We start from the raw sequence: 22,824 nt of genomic DNA, 5'->3' as shown, positions 1-22,824 counted from the left end.
GGAGATCTTTCTCTGTGTACATGTGTGTGGGTGTGTTAGTCTCTCAGTCGTGTCTAATTCTTTGTGACCCCGTGGACTGTACCCTGCCAGGCTCCTGTGTCCATGGGGATTTTCCAGGCGAGAATACTGGAGCGGGTTGCCATTTCCTTCTCCAGGGGATCGTCCCGACCCAGGGATCAAACTCGGGTCTCCCGCATTGTAGGCAGATTCTTGACTATCTGAGCCACCAGGGAAGCTCCATGTGTGTGTATATATATGTACATACGCACTTGTTTAAACTTCATAGTATGCATGTGTGTGAGGTACCATTATAGGACTGTGCCCATTTTACAGATAGGAAAGTCGAGATACGGAAAGGTTAAATGACTTGTTCAACAAGCACAAGGCAGAAGGCGGGATTTGAGCCCAGACTGCCTGGTTCTGGCATCCAAGCAGCTGCTCCCTTGACAGGTGGTACGTTTCTGGTCATGGGAGGAGATCGTCACTTCTCAAGTGTAATGCACAGAGGTTGAGCAGAGGAGGGCCTTCAGAGGTCACTCTGCTCACACACAGGAAGCTGAGGTCTGATCTGAGAAAGTGACTTCTGCGGGGCTACAACGGGGAGGTGGTGGGAGGCCAGGAGCTGTGGGGCCCCCGGCGCCCTCTGCTCCACCGCGACCACGCCACCCAGCCTCGCCTGCGCAAGCACTGTGTCTGTTCCCTGTCACTGCCCTGCAGGGTCTCTGCTCATCCGGATCCTCCACAGTGTCTGATACCAGGCAGGTCTGGGGCCGCAGGGGTTGCCCATGACGGAGGGCCCGGGCCTCTGCCTCCACCCCTGCCCTTGCCCATCCTTCCTGTTTATAGACAGAATCTCAGTTATTCTCCTGTCTCAGAGGTGCGGAGGCTGCGGTTCAGGTGGGCTAAATGGCTCACCTTCGCCGTCAGCCAGGAGAGTCAGTGCTTCCCAAGTGGCGTAAACAATCATCCATTCATTCACTCGTTCATTCTTTCAGTAACAGAGGAGGGGCAGACCCGTGCCGGGCACTGGCCACAAAGACGCACCTCCCAGGCCCTGCCTCCAGGGATACACAACTGGTGTCCTGAGAGAGGCCGCCCAGAAAGGACACCTAATCCAACCAGTTGGGGAGAGGAATCCGGAGGGCTCCTTGGAGGAAGCAATAGACACCATGGCTGAGTCTCCAAGGATAACTGGGAGGTGGGCAGGCAGAGAGGGGAGAGGACGCTGAGGGGACAGCAAGGACAGAATCAGGAAGACAGGGCTCGCTCGGCACAGAGAACCACAGGTTGTTCAGAACCTGCCCGGCTGTGGGCAGAGTCCCCTTGGGCAGCTTACTGAGCCCGCAGAGGGCAGCAGGCACCGGGCTGGGCATTAGATGCTGTTGATGTCCCATCCCCATTACAGATGGGGCGGCCAGGCTGCGGCGAGGCTGCGCACTGCCCTGGTAGTGAGTACCGGGGGGTGGGTGGCTGAGAAGCGTGTGGAATCCTCCTCTGACAGCGTGACAGTCCTTCTGTGAGCCTGAATGGCGCCTGTGGAGCTGGGCTTCCCGTCCTGCCGTCCCCCTGGGTATGGGCCCTCCTGACAGCTCTCTTTCCTCCCGCAGGTGGAAGGACAGTCCAGAGCCCACGCCATCGCGCAGGAGCTGCTGTCTTCAGAGAAAGCGTGAGTCCCTGAGCCGTGGCCCGTGGCCTCGAGCTTGATAACAGAGCGTCAGCCCCTGCCTGGCTTGTGCAGAACGAGAATTAATGCCCACTCAACCCTCTCTCCCCCTGCAGATACGTGGAGATGCTCCAGCACTTGTATCTGGTGAGTTAGTCATTTCACTTGTCCAGAGTGAATTGCCCTTTGACACGGCTATGATACAAGGGGCAGAAAAGCAATTGAGGAGACAGAGGTGCCTTCTACTAGCAGAGACCCTGTTCACCGGGGCTTCTCAGGGAAGCTAGTCACCTGATTTCTGTGCTTTGGGGGGGCGGATGGCATGGGCTTCCCATGGAGCTGCACTATGCCGGGGTGGCAGGGGGAGGCGTATGGGGAATGTGCTAAGTTTTCCAGAAGGGTGTTTGCAGTCTCCTTGACCCTCAGATTGAAGAAGACAGAAGGAAGACAGGTGTAGTTCTGGTCCGTAGCTGTGTGTGTTGAGTTCAGATGTTTGGGGTGGGGGCACGCATGTGCATGTGTGTGCGTGTACATGTTCATGTGTGTGCACGCATTGTATGTTTAGGCCTCTGAGGAGCAGGTGATGTGTTTGCACGATGACCCAAGCAGCTGAGGTAGTGAGAGGTTGTCTCAGTCACCCTGGCATTGAGCCCATGGGAGGGGCGGGGGCAGTCTGTGGACTTTCAGAGGAAAGGAGGCTAGATTGGGGACTCCATGGACTTGCAGCTTGACCACGCTTCACAGCCTGCCACACTGCCTGCAGTCTCCCTGAGCCATCAGTTCCCTTCAGCTCAGTGAATGCTTTTCGGACACATGCTGTGTGACCGGAGCTGGGGATGGAAAGTGGGATCAGACAGGCCCTTCCCCAAGGCCAGTCTGGCCAGCAAAGGAGACAAATGAGTGAGATGGATAATTATCTGGAGCATGGGGGAGTAACTGACAACCTCAGGGAGTGTCGGCAGGCTTCCTGGAAGAGGTGGCCTTGGGACTGAGTCATAAGGAGGGGGCAGGGAAGAGGGCACAGAGAGCCATGAGGGCACGTGTCACATAGAGGCTCTGGTGACAGCTCCTGGCTTGGCCAAGCTCTCACACCATCTGCGGGCTCCTTGTAGGTTACCTTCTGGTCCCGTGGTGCTTTGTATCATCCCTTGTGTCTTTCCAAGAACATCAGAGCTGGGAACGTCCATCCTGAACGTTCCGTGGGTGATGACATGGAGGCCCAGAGGGAGTGACTTGGCCAGGGTCACGCGGTGACTGAGCCAGGATGAAGCCCCAGGTCTGCTGATTCCTGGTGCACTCTCATCCCGTGTCGGGAGCTCCTCAGCACGGGGGCCTCCCTGGAGACAGCAGACACGGGCACCCAGCCCGGTCTCTGGTTGAATCCCACTGAGTTCCCTGTTGGTGACGTCACCCTGTTGTCCCGTTGCTGCCACCTGGGTCCCCGGGAGGGGGACAGAGCACTGCTGATCTGTGCTCCCAGCCCCTGGTTTTTGCCCTTCTGACTCAGGACTTTTTGTGCGAGGTTAAACCCCCATGCCCTCAGGTGTGAAGCAAACCAGCCCCAGGGATGAACCTCAAAGACGCGTTTAGCAACGGCGATGGGAAGCACTACTCTCCTGTGGCTGATGCTCTCTCACTTGCTTCTGAGCTGGCAGGGTGTCCAAGGGGCTGGGCCTTTCTGTTTTATGACTTCGTTAAGAGGGTTCTAACTGGGAAACTTCCATCTGGGCTTGCACTGCTTCCTGCCAGTTGGAAAGATGCTGAACTGCTGGTAACCATAATAATATCCCGAGGAGGGAAAAAAAGAGCCCATAAAAAACATCACAACTCAGAGCTAGTTGTGGGAAACTGTGGTCTGGATCTGCATTGTGACGTCAGTGCTGATGAGGAGAGAAGAGGCAAAAACACCCCAATGTGACTCTTTGAGTCCTAGCCAGGGACACTGGGCCAAAGGAGACCACAGACTTCGGGATGTTCTCCACCACTGCCCTCCCCCAGACTCTGAGTCTGATTGCTAAGGTTGGTGGGTACTCTTAAGAATTTCTCCATGGAGACCCACTGCTGTTGAAATCCCAAGGCTGCCCCGTCGTGGAGAGGGACCAGTGGCCCATTCATTCCCATTCATTGAGAGGTGGATGGGGATGGCCTCTGACCTTCTATGTTTAGAATTCAACTTTGTGTGTCTCATATGGAAGATAGAGCTATCTCTGGGATTAGTAAAACTTCTGGTCATCCAGAATTGAATTCTGATGCTCAGGATCTTGTTTTCGTACAGCCTATGAACTAAAAATGGATTTCACATATTTTAAACACTTGTCGAAAAAAAAGGCAAAGAAGAATTATGTGACTGAGACCATATGTGGCTCACAAAGTCTGAAATATTTATCATCTGGCCTTTACAGGAAATTTTGCTGACTTCTGGTTTAAAGACTTGTTCTGTCCTTCCATGAGCCAAGCTATAAATATATTCATCCACTTGCCCACCTGTCTGTATGTTCAATTTCTCATCCACTCATCTAGCCAGGATTTCATCCACTCATTTGTCCTTTCATCTGTGCATGCAGCTAATGATGTATGCATCCACACAGTCATTCGTCAAACTCCCCATCCATCCATCCATCCATCCATCCATCCGCCCATCCGCCCATCCACCCACCATCTATCCATCTGACTTACCCCTTCCTTCTGGATAGAACATCACAGGATGTTTCCAACACCGTAGGCTGTGAGATAGGCCTTGGATCCCCAAGATGGAAAAGGCCCAGAACCTGCCCTTGAGTAGGTGTCTCTTTCTCTGTTGAGGGAAAGGGTGGAAGTAGGGAGGAGAACTGCACACGTGAGCCACGATGCTGCTCTGCGGTGAGTGTGATTTGTGCAGATGTCCTCAGGAGCGTGGGGGTTGGACAGGCTTATCTCCCTTGGGTGTATCCAGGAAGGTTGGCAGAAGAGCTGCCACGGACACAGAGTTTGAGGAAGTCACCAGGCCCGGGTTGTGGAGGAGGGCAGGTGGTCAACACAGGAGCACTCCCGGGCCTGAAGGTCCATGGCAACGTGTGGAGAACAGGCTCTGTCAACACATCCTTACAACATGGGTGCGTTTGGAGAGGCGGCTTGGAGATGGAATGAGGGGTCAAGTGACTGGTCCAAAACCAAGATTAGAACCAGGCTGAGATGTCCCTAAAAACGCCAGGCTTGGTGGCTTTTGCTTTTCCTCGCATATAGTGAGTCACTGGAGATTTTGAAACGATGTAGTCCCTAGACACCTTCAGTTCTCGGTTTTCCCATCTGCAAAACATCCCTCTCTTGGCAGATGCAGAGCATTCCCACCCTCGATCTCTCCTTTGGGCTAAGACATAGGCCTGTGCAGAAGCCAGCGTGCTGACTGGGAGAGGTGACTCTGGAAGCTCTCACTGTCTGAGACCCCAGGAGAGGCCCCTCCCCGGGGAGGCCCTCCTTGACCTGATCCTCATCCGTGTCTGCACCGTCTCCTCTGACTGCTTCCTCCCTGCTGTCCTACAGACGCTGTAGACGCAGTCACGTCTGTGGGTTTTGTACATGGGGGCCTGGGGGAGCCCCGCGAGGCAGGCTGGGGGTTTGGGTTCGATCTGCTGTTGGGTGACCCCCACAAGAGTGCTGGTGGCCTGCAGCACTGCGGGCCAATTAGAGGACTGTGAGCCCTGTGACCGTGGGCTGTCTAGTGCAGGAAGGGGAGGGTGGGCTGACCTATTGGCTTGTTAAGGCAGCAAGCGCTGGAGGGGGTCAGGCTAAGCTTGGGGACAAATGGCGGGTTAAGTTGCTGGGGCGGAGGGTGGGGGCCTGGGGAAGGATGTGCACCAAAAACATTAAGTGAAGAGCGGTTAGCTGACGCTCCAGGAGAGGGCTGTCAAGAGACCCTGGGCAAAAAGAGGTGCCCCGGGGCGGGGACCCTGAGGACTGGCAGGCTCTTAGGAAGGAGTGAAAGGACTTGGGGAGGGGGATTGGACAGACACAGTGCAGAAGGGCAGGGAGAGGCACAGGTCCTCCCTGAGCCCTCCCTCTGACAGCAACTCCCCCTGCCCCCGCCCCGCCCTTCTCAGTGGGGTGACCACGGGGAAGGGTGTCGGGGGCATCAGGAGCGCCATGGACCCAGTGCGACTCCTCACACTGCCCAGAGAGAGTGGGCAGGCATTCAGAAGCTGTCTTACCAGCACACAGGAGGTTCATTTGGCAGCAGCCTCAGTGCTGACATGAATGACTGGGACAAACGCAGGATCTAGAGGGACTTATCGGTGAATTTAAGAGTTTGTTTACCTAAACCGGTGTGCTGTCGATTTGAACCTGCTAGTCCCCCATTTCTTCATCCAGCCATAGGGGCATTTGCTGAGCTCCTGTGTGCGCTTGGCAGTTTACTTATGTTAGCTCATTCAGTTGCACACAGTTTGTGCTCAGTAACTATTTCTCAGGTGGTTGGGTGGGTCCAAAACTGAGTCCCAGAGAAGGTGACTTACCCAAATTCACACAGCTAGTGAGAAGTTTGACTCCAGAGCCCTGAGAAACTGGTTGTTGTTCAGTGGCTCAGTCATATCCAACTCTTTGTGACCCTATGGACTGCAACACCCCAGAATTCCCTGTCCTTCACTATGTCCCGGAGCTTGCTCAAACTCCTGTCCATCAAGTCGGTGATGCTATCCAACCATCTCATCCTCTGTCTCCCTCTTCTCCTCCTATTTTCAGTCTTTCCCGGCATCAAGGTCTTTTCCAATGAGTCAGCTCTTTGCATCAGATGACCAAAGTATTGGAGCTTCAGCTTCAGCATCAGTCCTTCCAACTCTGAATGAGTATTCAGAGTTGATCTTCTTTAGGATGGACTGGTTGGATCTCTTTGCTGTCCAAGGGACTCTCAAGAGTCTTCTCCAACACCACAGTTCAAAAGCGTCACTTCTTCAGTGCTCAGCTTTCCTTATGGTCCAACTGTCACGTGTGTGTGTGCTGTCACTTCATGTCCCACCAGGCTCCTCTGTCCATAGTATTCTCCAGGCAAGAATACTAGAGTGGGTTGCTGTTTCCTTCTCCAGTAGGGGATCTTCCCAACCTAGGAATCGAACCCTCATCTCTTATGTCTCCTGCATTGGCAGGCGGGTTCTTTACCACTAGCACCACCTGGGAAGTCCCCAGCTCTCACATCCATACACACATAGATGTGGGACATTCCAGTGAGGTGGCAAGGAGCCTGAGGAGGGAGGAATTCATGTGAGCGGGAGGAATGAAGTCAAGGAAGGCTTCCTGGAAGAGGAGATGTTGAGATGGGTGTGGTTGGATAGGAAGTAGAAACAGGCTTTTCAGCAGGTAGAAGCAGCAGAAGCAAGTTCACAGAGGGAGGGCTTGGGAGTGTGGGCTGTACAGGAGGTGTGTTGGGGGCTGGCCTTCAGGCAGAGCCTGAATGCCAGGATGCTTTGTGATTCAAAAGGGAAGCATAGCAATGTCCAAGCCCTGAGGACTCCAGCAAGGCAGGTGCAGGGAAGGAGCTGTAGGAGAGGTTGGTCTGGTGGGTTTGGTGGCAGGGAGTGGCACTGGGGGACCCCAAGTATAACCCAGACTAAGCCCCTAAACGGCTTCCTCCTGGGAAAGTGGGTGCAGAATCAAGAAAATTCTGTGTTTCTCAGGGACAAGGAGAGTAACTGTCTCTTACTTATCTTTGCAGCCTCTGCCCATTCAGAAATAGTTTTTAATCAGCTTGGAGGAGTAGGGTGGGGGTTAGGTTTCTAAGTCTTTGCTGGGCTCTTCCAAGGCAGAGAGCACATCAATCTTTGGGAGAAGCAGACAGAAGCAGATTTTAGTCGCGTGTGAGAAGACGTGCTTTCTTTCCCCCTGAACTGATGGGGTGAGCGGGTGACGGGCTCCCCATGCTGGGAGGTGTGAAGGCAGTAGCTGTCTGGGGCATCTTAGTAGAGGAGATTCCCACTCTAGGCGTTGGCTTTTCCTTTTATATTTTCATGCGATGCAGGGAAAAAAAATTGCTGTGTGACCTTGGAAAGTCTCTTCCGTCTTGGTGCCTTACCCTGAGATGGCTGGTGGGACTCAGATGTCTTTAGCCACAGAAGCTTGTTCTCAAAGAGTATGCCATTCAGGACGCCAAGACGAAGAGCGGGTGAAACGGAGACACTTCTGTTCAGAGGCAGGGGGAGGCCACAGTCGCTTCTGCCTCTGCCTCCCTTCCCCCTGGGTCTTCGAGGAGGACAGTGTGAGAAAGACTTGTCTCCATCAGTGGGTCCCAAGGTGCGATCCCCGAACCATCAGCGTCCGCATCTCCCAGGAGCTTGAGGGAGAGGAGTAACTTTAGACACCACCCCAGATCTGCTAGGTCAGAGGCTCGGGGGATGGGGCCTGGCCCTCAGGACCCTGCAGGCAATACCTGTGTTGACACTGACATTTGAGACCCACAGATGGGTGATTCTATAAGTTCCCTGAGCACAGGCTGCCTGTGCCTGGGTACCCAGTAGCTTTAAAAAACACGGATGCTCAGGTCCCACTCTCAGAGATTTGCGATTCTTTGGTCCAGAGGGCAGTCTGATCATTGGGAGTTGAAAGGCTGCCCCTGAAACTGAGAACCTAGTGGGAAAGAAGCAGACATCCATTCAGCACAGTTGTGAACAAAGCCAGGTCAATGTGAGAGTGAAAGAAAAATGAGTGAGACAGTCTGCTCCCTGCTTGATTGGAGGGACATGCAGAGAAGGGTAGGTAGCCTGACAGTGCAGAATTCTGTAAAGTCATTACTTCCCAGGCTGGGACACACGTGAGTCGGCTCCAGGTACACAGTAGGTGGCCTGCGGAGCAGTTGAAGTCCCCAGAGAAACATGGCACATTTATTAAGAATCTCTGCTTTGCTCTAGATATGTAATTTTAAATAAATTGGACACAGATATATTTGGGTGCTTCCCTGGTGGCTCAGATGGTAAAGAATCTATCTGCAATTCGGGAGTCCTGGGTTCAATCCCTGGGTCAGGAAGATTCCCTGGAGGAGGGAACGGCAACCCACTCCAGTATTCTTGCGTGGAGAATCCCACGGACAGAGGAACCTGGCAGGCTACAGTACATGGGGTCACAAAGAGTTGGACACGGCTGAGCGACTAAGCACAGCATATTTGGGAGAACAATGTAAAATATGCACTCATTTTTAAGCTGAAATAGGAGACTTCAGAGATGTTCTGAGATCCGGGTGGCTTTTTTCAGGCCATGACCCCAGATCTCTGGAGCCCACCTGCCACAACTAGAGAACGCACACACGATGCAATGAAGATCCCACATGCCACAACTAAGACCCAGGGGTGAGTCGCTCAGTCATGTCCCACTCTTTGCAACCCCGTGGACGGTAGCCCACCAGGCTCCCCTGTCCATGGGATTCTCCAAGCAAGAATGCTGGAGTGGGTAGCCACTTCCTTCTTCAGGGTATCTTCCCGACCCAGGGATTGCACCCGAGTGTCTTGCGTCCCATGCATTGGCAAGTGGGTTCTTTACCACTGTGCCACCTGGGAAGACTAGAATTGTCGGGTCGTAGGGTGAGCGTAGATTTAGCTTCATTAGAAGCTGTCAAGTATATTTACAACATGGCTGAAGCAGCATACACCCCGACTCCCAGCGTGTGGGTCTAGCACTGCCCACGCGCGCTGGCCGGCATACCTGCATTGTCAGTGCTTTTACTCCCGGCCTTTGTGCCAATCCACAGTGCTTTCTCATGTTGTTCCAACATGCATTTCCCTGATGATTAGTGAAATTGAGTATCTTTCCTCTGTTTACTAGCCATTTGGAAATCCTCTTGAAAAACGTCCTTGGCCTGTTCTTTCATTGGGTTGTCTGTCCTTTTCTCATTGATTTGTGGGAGTTATTTAAATATTGTGGACACAAGTCCGTTTTCAGATATGGAATCGAGCCCACATCTCTTGCACCTCCTGCACTGGCGGGCGGATTCTTCACCACCAGCGCCTTCCCACCAGCGTAGCATGACCGTTCCAGTTTCTCCAGTTCCTTGCAGTGCTTGTTGTTACGTCTTTTTAATTATAACTATCCTGGTGGGTGTGAAGTGGTATCAGTTGTGGCTTTGATTTTGCATTTCCCTGATGACTCATGATGTTAGGCATCCTTCCACGTGTTTTTTGGCCATTTGTATATATATTTTTGGAGAGATGTCTTTTCAAATCCTTTGCCTATTTTTTAATGGGCTGTCTTTTTACTATAATTCTGTATACAAGCCCCTAATCAGATACATGATTTGCAAATATATCTTCCCGTTCTGTATCCTTGATAGTATTCTTTGAAGCACAGAAGTTTTAAATTTTGATAAACTCTAATTTATTTTTTCTTTTGTTACTATAATTCTGTATACAAGCCCCTAATCAGATACATGATTTGCAAATATATCTTCCCATTGTGTATCCTTGATCGTATTCTTTGAAGCACAGAAGTTTTAAATTTTGATAAACTCTAATTTATTTTTTCTTTCGTTGCTTCTGTTTCTGGTGTTGTATCTAAGAAAGCTTTGAAAGTGAAAGTGAAAGTCGCTCAGTCGTGTCCAACTCTTTGCCAACTGTATAGTCTGACTGTATAGTCCACGGAATTCTCCAGGCCATAATACTGGAGTGGGTAGCCGTTCCCTTCTCCAGGGAATCTTCCCAACCCAGGGATCGAACCCAGGTCTTCTGCAAAGAAAGCTTTGCCTAACCCCCAAACACGAAGATTTACTCTCATTTTTTAAAAGAGTTTTATAGTATTAGCTCTTACTTTTAGCCTTTCATTTTGAGTTAATTTTTGTGTGTGAGCTAAAGAAGGAGTCCATATTCATTCTTTTGCATATGGATATTCAAATATCTCAGCACCATTTGTTGAAAAGATTATTTTCCCATTGAATTTTCTTGGCACCCTTGTCAAAAGTCAATTGACTATAAATGTGTGAGGATTAATTTCTGGATTCTCAGTTCCATTCCATTAATCTAAGTATCCTTATGTCATTACCACACAATCTCGGTTCTTGTAGCCTCATAGTAAGTTTTGAAATCAGGAAGCATGATTCCTCCAGCTTTGTTCCTTTTTAAGATTGTTTGGGCTATTGTGGATCCGTTACATCTTCATATGAACTTTAGGATCAGCTTGTCAATTTCTGTAAAAAAAAAATAAAAGTCAGCTGGAATCTTGATAGGGGTTGATATGAATCTGTCAAATAAGAGTGTGCTGATCTGTTAACAGTATTAAGTGGTATACCTTTCTGTCTATTCATTCTGTTAATTTTTGAGAGCTTGATATTGAAACTCCAACTAAAAATACTAATTTATCTACTTTAAAAGATAGTTGTAATATATAGTGGAACTAGAGATCTCTTCAAGCAAATTGGAGATCAAGGGAACATTTCATGTAAAGATGGGCACGATATAGGATAGAAACAGTAAGGACCTAAAAGAAGCAGAAGAGATTAAGAAGAGGTGGCAAGAATACACAAAACTGTACAAAAGGTTTCTTAATGACCCAGATAACCATGCTGGTGTGATCATCCACCTAGAGCCAGACATCCTGGAATGTGAAGTCAAGTGCGCCTTAGGAAGCATCACTACGAACAATGCTAGTGGAGGTGATGGTATTCCAGCTGAGCTATTTCAAATCCTAAAAGATGATGCCATTAAAGTGCTGCACTCAATATGTCACCAAATTTGGAAAACTCAACAGTGGCCAGAGGACTAGAAAAGGTCAGTTTTCATTCCAATCCCAAAGAAGGGCCATGCCAAAGAATGTTCAAACTATCGTGCAATTGTGCTCATTTCACATGCTAGTAAGATTATGCTCAAAATCCTTCAAACTAGCCTTCGGTAACATGTGAACCGAGAACTTTCAGATGTACAGGCTGGATTTAGAAAAGGCAGAGGAACCGGAGATCAAATCATCAGCATTCATTGGATCATGGAGAAAGCAAGGGAATACCAGAAAAATATCTACTTCTGCTTCATTGACTACATCAAAGCCTTTGACTGTGTGGATCACAACAATCTGTGAAAAAATCTTAAAGAGAGGGGAATACCAGAGCTTACCTGCCTCCTGAGAAACCTGTATGCAGGTCAAGAGGCGACAGAACTGAACATGGAACAATGGACTGGCCACCTCCAGTTTGTTCTCCCAGCAAAGTGAACTTTTAAAGAGAGATATCTGGTCATTTTGCTCCCCCGTTTAGCACCCTTCAGGATTCCCCGTCACCCCAGGATGAAACCCAAGTCCCTTAAGAAGCCTGCAGGGCGCCTGTAGGATGGGTCCCATCTGACCCCTCAGCGTTCTCGTCTTCCAATCCTGAGTGCACACAGACATGCACTCACTTAGCCACACCCACAGCACTCAAACCACACCCAGCTCAGCTCCTCCCCCACCTCAGGGCCTTGGCACCTGCTGTCCCCAAGCGCGTACCACTCCCCTTCTTGTCTCCAGGAGGTGGCCTCCCTGGAGCTAAGCCAGGTCTCCCTCCCGGGGTCTGCATGCCCTGATGCTTTTCCAGCGTGGCATTCACACCCTGTGTTGACATCATCACGTTGCTCTCTGCCTTTCCCCGAGACCACAAGCTCTGTGAGGGCAGGACAGTGTCTCTCCTGCTCCCACCCTTCTTCCCTCACGGCTTGGAGCAGAGCAGGTGCTCTGTTGAGTGATAAAGAGATGAGGACCACAGATCCACTACGCCTTTCCTCCCTATGTGGTGGTTGCTGGGCCCCCAGGTGCAGTGACAGCAGAAACCGTCCAGGGAGCCATGGATGGGGTGGTGGGATTTCCACACTTCCAGTGAGTTTGTGGAACCGATGTCTGAACAATTCCCATTGCGCCCCAGTTTATGGAATGACTCATGTGGATGGTGGCCGTCCTGCCCATTGGGACTGAGCCAACTGAGTGAGAATTAATTACAGATGAGAAGCCAGCTTGCAAAGCCATTAATATTTCCGCTCCTTGGAGTGTGATGCAAACGCAGCCGTCAGCCTTGTCTTTGCTTGTCCTTCCTCCTCCCTCTCTCCACTTCTGTGTGCTTGGTCTGCGTGCAGGGTGACCCAGTTCAGGTCGTGGCTCCCCCATGACTCACCTTCCTTTTCTGTTAAATGAGGGCCCTGCCATCCATCCATCCGCAGGCGTTATAAAACTCCTCTGTTGACAGTGCACACCCTGCTAGACTTCAGAAGATGGGAGGGAATGTACAGACGTGGCCCTGTTCTGAAGATGTCCCATCTCAAATAGAACCAGGGCTTCCCTGGTGGCTCAGTGGATAAGAATCGAGTGCAGGGGGACACAGGTTCGATCCCTGGTCCGGGAAGATCCCATATGCTGCAGAGTAACAGCCTGTGCTCCTAGAGCCCGTGCTCTGCAACAAGAGAAGCCACCACAGGGAGAAGCTGGACCACCACATCTAGAGAGGAGCCCCCACTCAGTGCAACTAGAGAAAGCCCTCAAGCAGCCACGGAGACCTAGTACTGCCAAAAATAAATAAAATTACTTTAAAAATAAAATAAAGCAGAACCATTGCTGCTGTGGGAATAGCACTTTACAGTTCACAAAGCAGTTTTAAACATCAGGATGAGCCTTACAGGAGCCTCACGCTGTGTATACTTGGTGGCACTATCATCCCCATTTTACAGATGAGGAAACCAAGGCTCGGATAGCTTGGCAGTTTGCCTGTGATCACTTCTGGGGTAGCTGAGCTGGAACCTGCCCAGAGCTCATGAGGGAGTGTGTTATAGTCCTCTGCCAACCAGCCGCCAGGCAGGAGGGGCGATCGGTCATGTTGGCATGTTTTCTCTCTTTCTCTGGGATGCCAGGGCTGAGAAGTCCCTTGGACAGCCAGGACATCAAACTGGTCCATCCTAAAGGAAATCAGCCCTGAATGCTCATTGGAAGGACTGATGCTGAAGCTCCAGTCCTTTGGCCCCCTGATGTGAAGAGCTGACTCACTGGAAAAGACATTGATGCTGGGAAAGACTGAGGGCAGGAGGAGAAGGGGGCAACAGAGGATGAGATGGTTGGACGGCATCACCGACTCAATGGACATGAGTTTGAGCAAACTCTGGGGGATGGTGAAGGACAGGGGGGCCTGGTGTGCTGCAGTCCACAGGGTCGCAAAGAGACACGACTGAGTGACTGAACAGGGCTTAGAAGTCCCTGTGGGGCTGGAGGCTGGCTCCTAAAAAACACAGAGACCCGGAAGGAAGGAGTGGGTGGGTCTTCCCGCGCCAGGTCAGCAGAGAGACCTCCCCTCCAGGTTCAGAATGACCCTGGTGTCCCAGAGCTGGCTCTGGGCAGAACTAAGAATTCAGAACCACCGTCCTCTGGCTGCCGACCCCACCCAGCTGGCCTCTCCCTGTCACTCATACTTCCTCCACCCTCCCTGGGACTGGCTTTCAGGAAAGGCGCTGGCTGCTCAGGTACAATGGAATTCGGTTTCTAATTATGGCTCCAGCGTGTGGCCTCCGCTTAAGGACACACATGCTCTCCCCCCAGGGGACTCCGAGTTTCTGACCTGAGTGATGAGGTGGCGAGGGCCTGCCTCAGGGGGGACCAAGCTCCTCCCCACTCCTTGGGACTGCAAGCAGGGTGACCGCCCTCCTGGTGGCCCCCTTGCCATTCCCGGCAGAGAAGGTGGTGGTGCCAGGAGGTCAGCTCGGGACAAGGCGGGGTGTTGAGCAAGTGGAGACCTCTGCAACCTCATACCTGCCGTCCCGCCTGGAGCACGGTGGCCTCCTTGCCGATGATCTGGGGTGGTCAGAGAGTCTCCCTGGGTCTCTGCCCCCCTCCCGCCCGCTCCCGTGATCTGTCTCGCTCCCTCCATCCATGCCCCTTCCTCTGCCTTCTCGTTTCCCTTTCTTTTCCTCTCCTCTGCTCCCTCCCTCAGCCCCATCCCACCACCTCCCTGCCTCTTCGGGCACTTGCCCTTTTCAGATACCTGTGTAATGACAAACTTCTCTAACAGTGAAAACTGTTCAGCGATGGGATTAACCGTCTTGCCCACTGATGAGTTCCCCCTCAGGGAGGCAGTTGAACAAGGCAGGGTGGTTGTCCTTCCTGAACGCGGACAAGGTGGCTTGACCTTCTGGATTTGGGCTGGACTAGTACTTTGGCCACCTGATGCAAAGGGCTGACTCATCGGAAAAGACCCCGATGCTGGGAAAGATTGAGGACAGGAGGAGAAGGGGACGACAGAGGATGAGATGGTTGGATGGCATCACTGACTCAATGGGCATGAATGTGAGCAAACTCTGGAATGGCGCGAGTGATGAAGAATCTGCCTGCCAATGCAGGTAGATGTAAGAGATGTGAGTTTGATCCCTGAGTTCAGAAGATCCCCTGGAGGATGGCCACTCCAGTATTCTTGCCTGGAGAATCCCATGGACAGAGGATTCCTGGCCTACAGTTCATAGGGTCGCAAAGAGTCAGATGTGGCTTAGCAACTGAACAACAACAGCTGCATGGCTGGACCATGACTTTTGATGCTGAGGTTCACCTGATGTTCGTTGCTTCATGATTCAAGGTGGCTTCAGGATATTCCGCGTATTTGTAACTCTTCAGTGCTGAGCCTTGTGTAAGGGCGTGTGTATTTGAAGATCAGATATTTTTGTTGTGAGAAAGAAGTCTTACCTTCTTTATAATGTTAATGTTTATTAAATTTAATTTTTAAAACACCTAATCGTTTCACAGAAATTTTAGAAAACAGAGACAAAAAGAGGGAAAATAACTGATTCCTAATTCCATACCCCCGACACTGTCTCTGTTTACATTTCATCCCACTTCCTTTTTCCTTTGTTCATTTTTCACACAGCTGTGTTGTGGTGGGAAGGCAGCTTTTTCTTGATTTCTTAGCCCTACGTGTGGATGTTTCTACATAGTCACCATCTTCACTGTTTTTACACCCGGGAGCAGATGCCTGTGGTTTCTTTAGACTTTGTTGTGAAAGAGCAGCCCGTGAACTTCTTTAAAGATGGACAGTTGTAAAACACGAGCTGTATAATATTTCTTCAGAGGAGGAATTACCCCACTTCTTACCTGTCTCGTAAAAGAACAGGGTACACGCAAGTCAGGGGAGTCCCCACAAGGTTGGGGGGAGTGAACAAGCCTTAGACCTGCGCCTGCCAGGAGCTTGTGGGGGCTCCTTGGGCATCCGTTACCTGTGATCTCTAGGTGCTTGTTCTTACCCCTGCTTCACAGGGTCTGAGACACTGGCGGAAGGTCCCTCAAGTCAGCACGGAGTCAGGACTCCAGAGCCGCGAGGCAGTTGCCAGGGGGACCGTGTTCAGTCAGTCCTGTGGGCGTGTGCGTTAGTAACAGGCCTCTCTGGGTTTCAGGATTTCCACGGAGCAGTCGTGAGGGCCTTGGATGAGACGGACTACGAGGGCAAGGACCCGGTGGCCTGGGAGGAGCTGAGACGTGGCCTGAGTGAGCTCCCAGCCATCCGCGACCTTCACCAGGGGATCCTGGAGGAGCTGGAGGAGAGGCTGGCACACTGGTGAGTGGCCCAGGGCCCCCACCCCCACCTCGTTGCCAAGGAGAATGCTGGAGGGGGCGGGCAAACCCCCACCACCACCACGTAAAACTGTGTCTCCATCTGACGGGCAGGGGAGCCGAGACACTGAGGGGTCTGGTCCCTCGCCCGCTGCAGGAGGGCCCACCCGGGGTTCCCCACCCAGGATGCAGTGCTGGTCCTCACCATCACGGGGGTCATGAGGCTGAGTTCTTGGGGTCCCTTCCCCCTCTCCTTGCCTGCAGGGAAGGCCAGCAGAAGGTGGCTGACGTCTTCCTGGCCCGGGAGCAGGAGTTTGAGCACCACGCTGCTCACATCCTGCAGTTCGACAGGTACCTGAGTCTGCTTGGTGAGAACTGCCTCCACGCCCCGCGGCTGGCAGCGGCCATCCGAGAATTTGAGGTGGGTCCCTTGGTCCTCCCAGGAGCCTGCTCTCAGGATGCAGGGGTGGGGGCGGGCATGGAAGGGCTTCACGCCAATCAGGGGAGGTCAGACCTGGGGGGTGGGGAGGAGAGGGCGACCCAGCAGAAGGGAAAACCCAGAACATCCCGCCTTGGGCCATCACTGACAACTCCGTGAGCACCAGCCACGAGGAGGGCTTTAGCAGCTGTTCTCCTGTCCCGGGAGAGAAGCACAAAGCAAGCTGGGGCCCTAAGTCATTGGAGTGAGCAGCAAATGGCCACCAGCTGAGGATCCAGTAACCGGCTAGCTTCATGGACTTTTCTCTATTGCTAAAAGGGGCTGGGAGAGACATATTACTGAGTGTAGCAGTGTGTGAGCCTGAAGGAATGAACTGTCAGAGTGGGGCAGAGCTAATCTGAGAGGACTTCCTGGAGGAGGGGACCCTGGTTTTGGAGATGGCTCGGCCTGGCCAGGAGAAGGCATGGCTGGGACGTGTGGCTGGGCTCACGTGGGATGCCATGAACCCAGAGCGGGGGGCAGGGGTCCCTGATGGAGTTTTGTTGCCCTGGTCTCGGGGAGCAGCAGAGTCAGCAGGGAGGCGGCCAGAACGTGAAGCACCGGCTCCTGCGGGTGGTACGGCGCCTGTTCCAGTACCAAGTGCTCCTCACAGGTGGGCTCTTGGGAGGGCAGGGTGCATGAGGCCGGGTGGGGAGTGGGGAGGGGAGGCCCCTGCGGAGCGGTGGGGAAGACCCGGCCAGGTGTGCAGGACGATGACCTCGCCTCCCACTGTGGCCAGAAGGGGTGGGGAGGGTCTCTCAGTCCTGCCCCCCACCCCTGTGAAGGTGCCAGGCGCCCAGCCCACCCCCTTCCTCCCGCTGAGCTTCAGACCCCCGCGGCCACGTGGAAACTTTCTTGAGTGCCCAGCTGCTGCATCTCGCTGCAGCCTCTCCCAGCCAAACACACAGCAACTCACAGCTTCCCCTGGTCTGCATTTCCTCCCTGGATCTGTGGGTCTCGTTTCCCTAAATCTGTTCTTATCACCAGAGCCCTCCTGAGTCAGCGGATGTTTTCCCCTCGGACCTGCTGGCCCTCTCTGTGGCTTTGTCACTGACCGCTTCCTGCTTCTCGAAGCCCTTTCCTCCTGGGCTTCTGTGATACACACTCTCCCTCCTCCTGTGACCTCCCTGACTCGTCTCGCTCTCCTCCTCATGGCTCCAGGAATGTCAGTGTCCATGGGTCTCAGCCCCAGATCCTCTTCACCTCCTTCTCTACAAACTGTCCCCTGGAATGTCATCCTCTCCCCAAACTCTGTCCTGAGCAACTGCCCCCCAAGTGGACAGAGACCCCCTGGCCCAGGAGCTGAAGCTCTGTTGGGGAGAAATGGAACTGCACCCATAGAGATATGCATGTAGCTCCAGAAAGCAATCAAGCTGTAAGAAAAGACATGCGGGCCAGGAGATGGAGGGTTTGTTCATCTAATTCAACCAGGATTTATTCAGCACCTACTGTGTACCAGACTCTGTGCTAGAAACTGAGGAGGTAGAAGTGAATTAAACAGCCAAAGTCTGTGACACTATGAGCGTATATTCAAATAAGCAAATAAAGAAATAAAAATATATATTATGTCCATGATAAGAGCTCTGAGGACAATGAAGGCAGATTAAGGACATTCAGGGGAACAGGCTGCTGTATTAGATCCAGGCCTCAGATAAGATTTGTCTGAGGAGGTAACATTGAACAGAGATCTCAGTGAAGTGAAGACACGAGCCATATGCCTATCTGAGAGAAGAATGTACCAAGTGGAAGAAATTGTGAGTGCAAAGGCCTGGGATCTGAGCAAATGTGGCACATTCAGGAAGTAGCAAGAATGCCAACACTGCCCCAGTGAGTGAGCGGCGTGGAGAGGTAGCTAGAGTGAGTCCAGCTTGTGTCAAGCAGTTGTGGGTGTGAACGTGTTAAGAGGTCTTGCACATCACACTGTGCCGAGTGGTGGTCACATCTGTGTCCCCCAGCAGACTGTGTGCTTCTTTGGGCCTCGCACAGCACCAGGCACACAGCAGGCACTCAGTCAGCATCTGTGGATGAAGGAATGAATGGCTAGCGGTGGTGGGTGCCATACTGGCGGTGATGCTGAGGGCCCGGCTTTGTGCCGCTGTGTTCTTATGGTCGGGCTGACAGGAGAAAGGCTGTTCCCCTCGTCCTTCTGAAAGTCTTCCTCCATCTCTGGAGACTGAGGGTCCCCTGTTGTGGACCCCAGGGGCAGGCCTCACCAGGGCAAACTGACTCCTGGCTCTTGTTCCATCCACAGACTATTTAAATAACCTTTGCCCGGACTCCGCAGAGTACGACGACACACAGGGTAAGTCTGCGTGTGAACCCGGAGGAAGCGGAGCTTCGGGCCCCCCCCGTTCCCCGGCTCTGGACTCCACCCCAGTTCCCAGGCGCATAGCACGGCCCCCTCCCTGCTGGCTGGGCATGCAGGGGCCAGGAGGCCTCCAGGGCTATAGAGTGACACCCCCTTCGCCTCAACCGTAGAGACTCCTGGGGGGGGGGCTAATATCCAGTCAGAGGAGGAGAAGGGGGGTGAGCAGAGTTTGGTGATAGGAGGGGGCGCCGGGTTTAAAAAACTCCCTAGACTCCTGATTTCCTCCCCGTTCTGTGTGGCCATCACTGCATACGACTTGCCAGGACAGTCTCTATGTTGACACGCTCCATATGCACCCAGGGAAACTGAGGCATGCAGGGGTCACGTTACTGTCAAGGGCATTTAGGCAGTAGCAGCCAAGCTGGGATTGGGCTGGTGACCTTACCCAGCCATGAGAAGGATTGGTGCTAGCCCCATGCACGGCCCTGCAGGGGGACCTCTGGGGCAGGAGGCAAGCAGGTGGCAGCTAGCCCGGCCCTGCCCAGAAGGTCCAGCGCTCTCTGCTTTTCTCCGCAGGTGCGCTGACCCTCATCTCCAAGGTCACAGACCGTGCCAATGACAGCATGGAGCAAGGCGTAAGTCTGGCCCCAGGCACCTTCCCGGGGGTGCAGGTGCCAGGGGCCCCTCCACCCTGCCCAGGTCTGCCTTGTGATACCCCCACTTCTTGGTGGGGGGGGGTTGGCGCAGGCCATCATTTGTGTCATGGGATCCTGCAAAGAGCTGTGGTTTCTGGCCCTGACACTTGCTGTGTGACTTCAGGTCCTGTGTGTCCCTGTCTTAGTCTCCAGTTCCCCATTTATTTGAACAATGAGGAGGGCTGCAGACTTGCACAGACCAGATAGTAGCATCCAGATCCTGGTCTGGAGAGCATCTACATCAGCACCTGGAGGGCTCTGTAAACTACAGATTCCTAGACATGCCTTCCGATCTTGCCAGCTGGGACTTCTGGGGTAGGGTTCAGAGATAGGCAGTTTTAACAAGCACCCCAGGTAAATGGCCCACAAAAGTTTGAGAGCCGCTTATGCACAGGACCATGAGAGCTCTAAGCACACGCCTGATTCTGACAGTGTGTAACTTCATTTGGGAGACACTGATCAGATGTTTACTGGGTGTCTGTCTGGAATGGTCAGCTTTATCCCACCTCCCAACTCTGTTCCAGTGGTTTCCACGGTTACTGGTATCTACATTTTTTTTTTTCTGCTCCTTTAAGCTGTAAATAAGCTAGAGCTGTATGTTGGGAATGATTCTGGGGCTGAGTCCTAGCTCGATGGGGAAAGTTCAGTGATTGATTAATGATGTCTGACACAGGCAGAGGTGGGAGTGATGGTGGTATGTGTGCCAAGCTATTGCTTGGCTTTGCTGTCGCAGGTGCACAGAGCATCCTTATAGCAAGTCATCCGCAGGTAGAAAAAGGGGAAGAGAAGTAACATCTCTTGGACCCCTGCTGTACGTCAGGTCTTGGGTTGGGATTTGGAGATACAAAGATAAAACCGTGAATCTTGGCCCTTGAGGAAATCACCACTTAGCAGAGCATTAAAGACATGAACATGAAGAGTCATGATAAACATCATGAGAGAGAGAGAAAGTGCTACAAGTTTCAGAGAAGGGTTTCATCTCTCCACTGGGGTGCTGAGATGATGATACGGGAGGTGCCCCTACAGGGAGGACTGTACGCATGCCATGAAGGCAGAGGGGGCCGAGGTGGTCCAGGAGGAGTGCCTGGATACAGGCGTGAAGACGGGAAAGTGCCGGTGTGTCAGAGCTCAGAGAGTCACCCAGCGAGGCTGGAAGATGGGACCAGTGTAGGCGCAGTTGGAAAAGAGTTTGGGGGGAAAGGTCAGGGTAGCTGATGGAGGAGTCTGCAAGTCTGGAGGCTGAAGCCAGTGGGGTGGGAAATCTGGTGGGTCATTGGGCCCTCTCCCCTCCCCCTGATGCTGGGAGCCCCCTACTCTTTGGCATTTTGTACAGACAGTGAGATTTCCCTCAATGTAGCCAAAATACAGAGGCGCTTTGGAGTCAGTGCAGCAGACGTAGCAGCAGATGGACTGGGGGCTCCCACTTCCTATTAGGGGGGATGTCTCTGCTTCCAAAGAGAAAAACTGGGTCAAGAAGGGCCATGTCTTCCCTCCCACGCTGAGCTGTCATGATTAGACTATGTTTATAGTTTGGGCTTCCCAGGTGGCACTAGTGGTAAAGAACCTGTCTGCCAGTGCAGGAGACATAAGAGACACAGGCTCGATCCCTGGGTCAGGAAGGTCCCCTGGAGAAGGAAATGGCAACCCACTCCAGTATTCCTGCCTGGAGAATCCCATGGACAGGAACCTAACAGGCCACAGTCCATAGGGTCGCAAAGAGTCAGACACAACTGAAGCGACTACACACACACGCATGCATGCATAGTTTAGGGGGAAAAAGATCACAGAAAACACTACAATCTTAAGATCAAATGAAGGGCACATACTGGCCACATGACGCATGACTGTTGGTGTGAACTGTGATCACCTGGTCAAGGTTGTGCTGGTTGGATTTCTACATGCAAAGCTCCACCCCCGCCTGCCGGTCCATACTGGTTGGAGGAAAGTCTCTGTGCACAGCCCACATGTAAGGAATGGGGAATTATGCTCCCTCCCCTTGAGGAAAAAATATCTACCTAAATTATTTGGAAATCTTCTGCAAGGGAGATTGGTCTCTTCTCCCTTGTTTATTAATATGTTTACTAGTTCTAAATTAATTTATATCTAAGTTATTTATATCAGTAAGAACTCACGGATCCATCTTTATGTTTGACTTCTAATCCCATGCACTTGATTTTATTTCTCAAATTGCCCCAGCTTTGGCCATTAGGAGCTGGCCGGTTGGTTCCTGTGTCCCTTTCACATGCCCCCATTCATGTGGGTTTGAGCGGGGATTTTTATTTTGCTTATTTTTTGAGCACTTCTTACTTCCTGGCACTATGAGATGCTCCCATGTTAGTGTTGCATGTTTCCTGCCCCAGTCCTAGAATCAGCTATTTCTCCAGAGAGCCTTGGTTTGTTTAATTGGATAATGGTTTTGGAAACCAGGATGTGGGCACCAGGTATGTTCACTGCTACTGGGGTGTCATTTCTTCTGATTCTGTCAGCTACAGAGCAAAGACATATATGTGTATATACTGTGTATATACTCATATGTATAACTGTTTCTATACATTGTCATCTGTATTAAGCTAAATATGTGTTCTTACGGAGTCTTCAACTCTACTTGTTACAAACTGAATCATTCCAGCCTCCTCCCCTGGCCTCTCTATAAATTTCCATTCCAAGAGGAGTGTTGGAGTGGAAACCTGGCTCCTAGCATCCAACATCCGTTTCTTTAATTGATCAACTTATCTTCCTTTTTGAACAATGTTTTTCCTGGGTATGGAAATCTGGGTTGACCAAAATTTTCTTTCAATACTTTACAGATGCCACTCCACTGTCTTATGTCCTGCCTAGTTTCGGAGAAGAAATCTGCTGCGGTGTTTATATTAACCCTCTATGTGATGGGTCCCGTTTTCACTGGCTGCCTTCAAGATCTTCTCTTTACACTTGACTTTTAGAAGGTTGACTATGATGTCTAAATATGTGTATTTTGGAGAAGTAGTGACATTTATCCTGTTACGATTCTCAAGCTTCCTGGTTGTGCTTTTTGTCCATTAATTTTGGAAATTTCCTTGGGTACTCTGTTTTCTCCTCCGCCCCCACCCTGCACTCTTATTTTCTCTTTTGGTTTCAGTGTGGTGAATCTCAGCCTGAAAAGAAAGTGAAAGTCGCTCAGTCGTGTCTGACTCTTTGCGACCCCATGGACTATACAGTCCAT

The 22,824-nt window shown here is 51.9% G+C and overlaps 1 protein-coding gene and 1 long non-coding RNA gene across 7 annotated transcripts in view; both read left to right on the top strand.

The window, feature by feature from the left end:
• FGD5 (FYVE, RhoGEF and PH domain containing 5) overlaps window positions 1–22,824 on the top strand; it is a 119,656-nt gene that overhangs the window by 72,837 nt on the left and 23,995 nt on the right. For all 6 annotated transcript variants that reach the window (XR_014064390.1, XR_014064389.1, XM_081526410.1 and 3 more), the window contains exons 4-10: window positions 1,608–1,666; window positions 1,780–1,810; window positions 15,985–16,145; window positions 16,406–16,562; window positions 17,145–17,232; window positions 18,871–18,921; window positions 19,504–19,562. Coding sequence is in view for 4 of the 6 variants with exons in the window: in XM_081526410.1 (XP_081382536.1) it covers window positions 1,608–1,666; window positions 1,780–1,810; window positions 15,985–16,145; window positions 16,406–16,562; window positions 17,145–17,232; window positions 18,871–18,921; window positions 19,504–19,562 (606 nt within the window). In the remaining 2 variants the exon portion in view is untranslated. The remainder of the gene's footprint in view (window positions 1–1,607; window positions 1,667–1,779; window positions 1,811–15,984; window positions 16,146–16,405; window positions 16,563–17,144; window positions 17,233–18,870; window positions 18,922–19,503; window positions 19,563–22,824) is intronic.
• On the top strand, window positions 6,952–13,141 carry LOC145520292 (uncharacterized). The gene is made up of 2 exons (XR_014064391.1): window positions 6,952–7,273; window positions 9,072–13,141. It is a non-coding gene; the product is annotated as an uncharacterized LOC145520292 (long non-coding RNA).

The sequence above is a fragment of the Giraffa tippelskirchi genome, chromosome 9, assembly GCF_054371585.1.
Source record: "Giraffa tippelskirchi isolate mGirTip1 chromosome 9, T2T-mGirTip1v1.2.pri, whole genome shotgun sequence".
NCBI lineage: Eukaryota > Metazoa > Chordata > Mammalia > Artiodactyla > Giraffidae > Giraffa > Giraffa tippelskirchi.
This window is presented reverse-complemented; position numbering and strand designations above follow the sequence as displayed.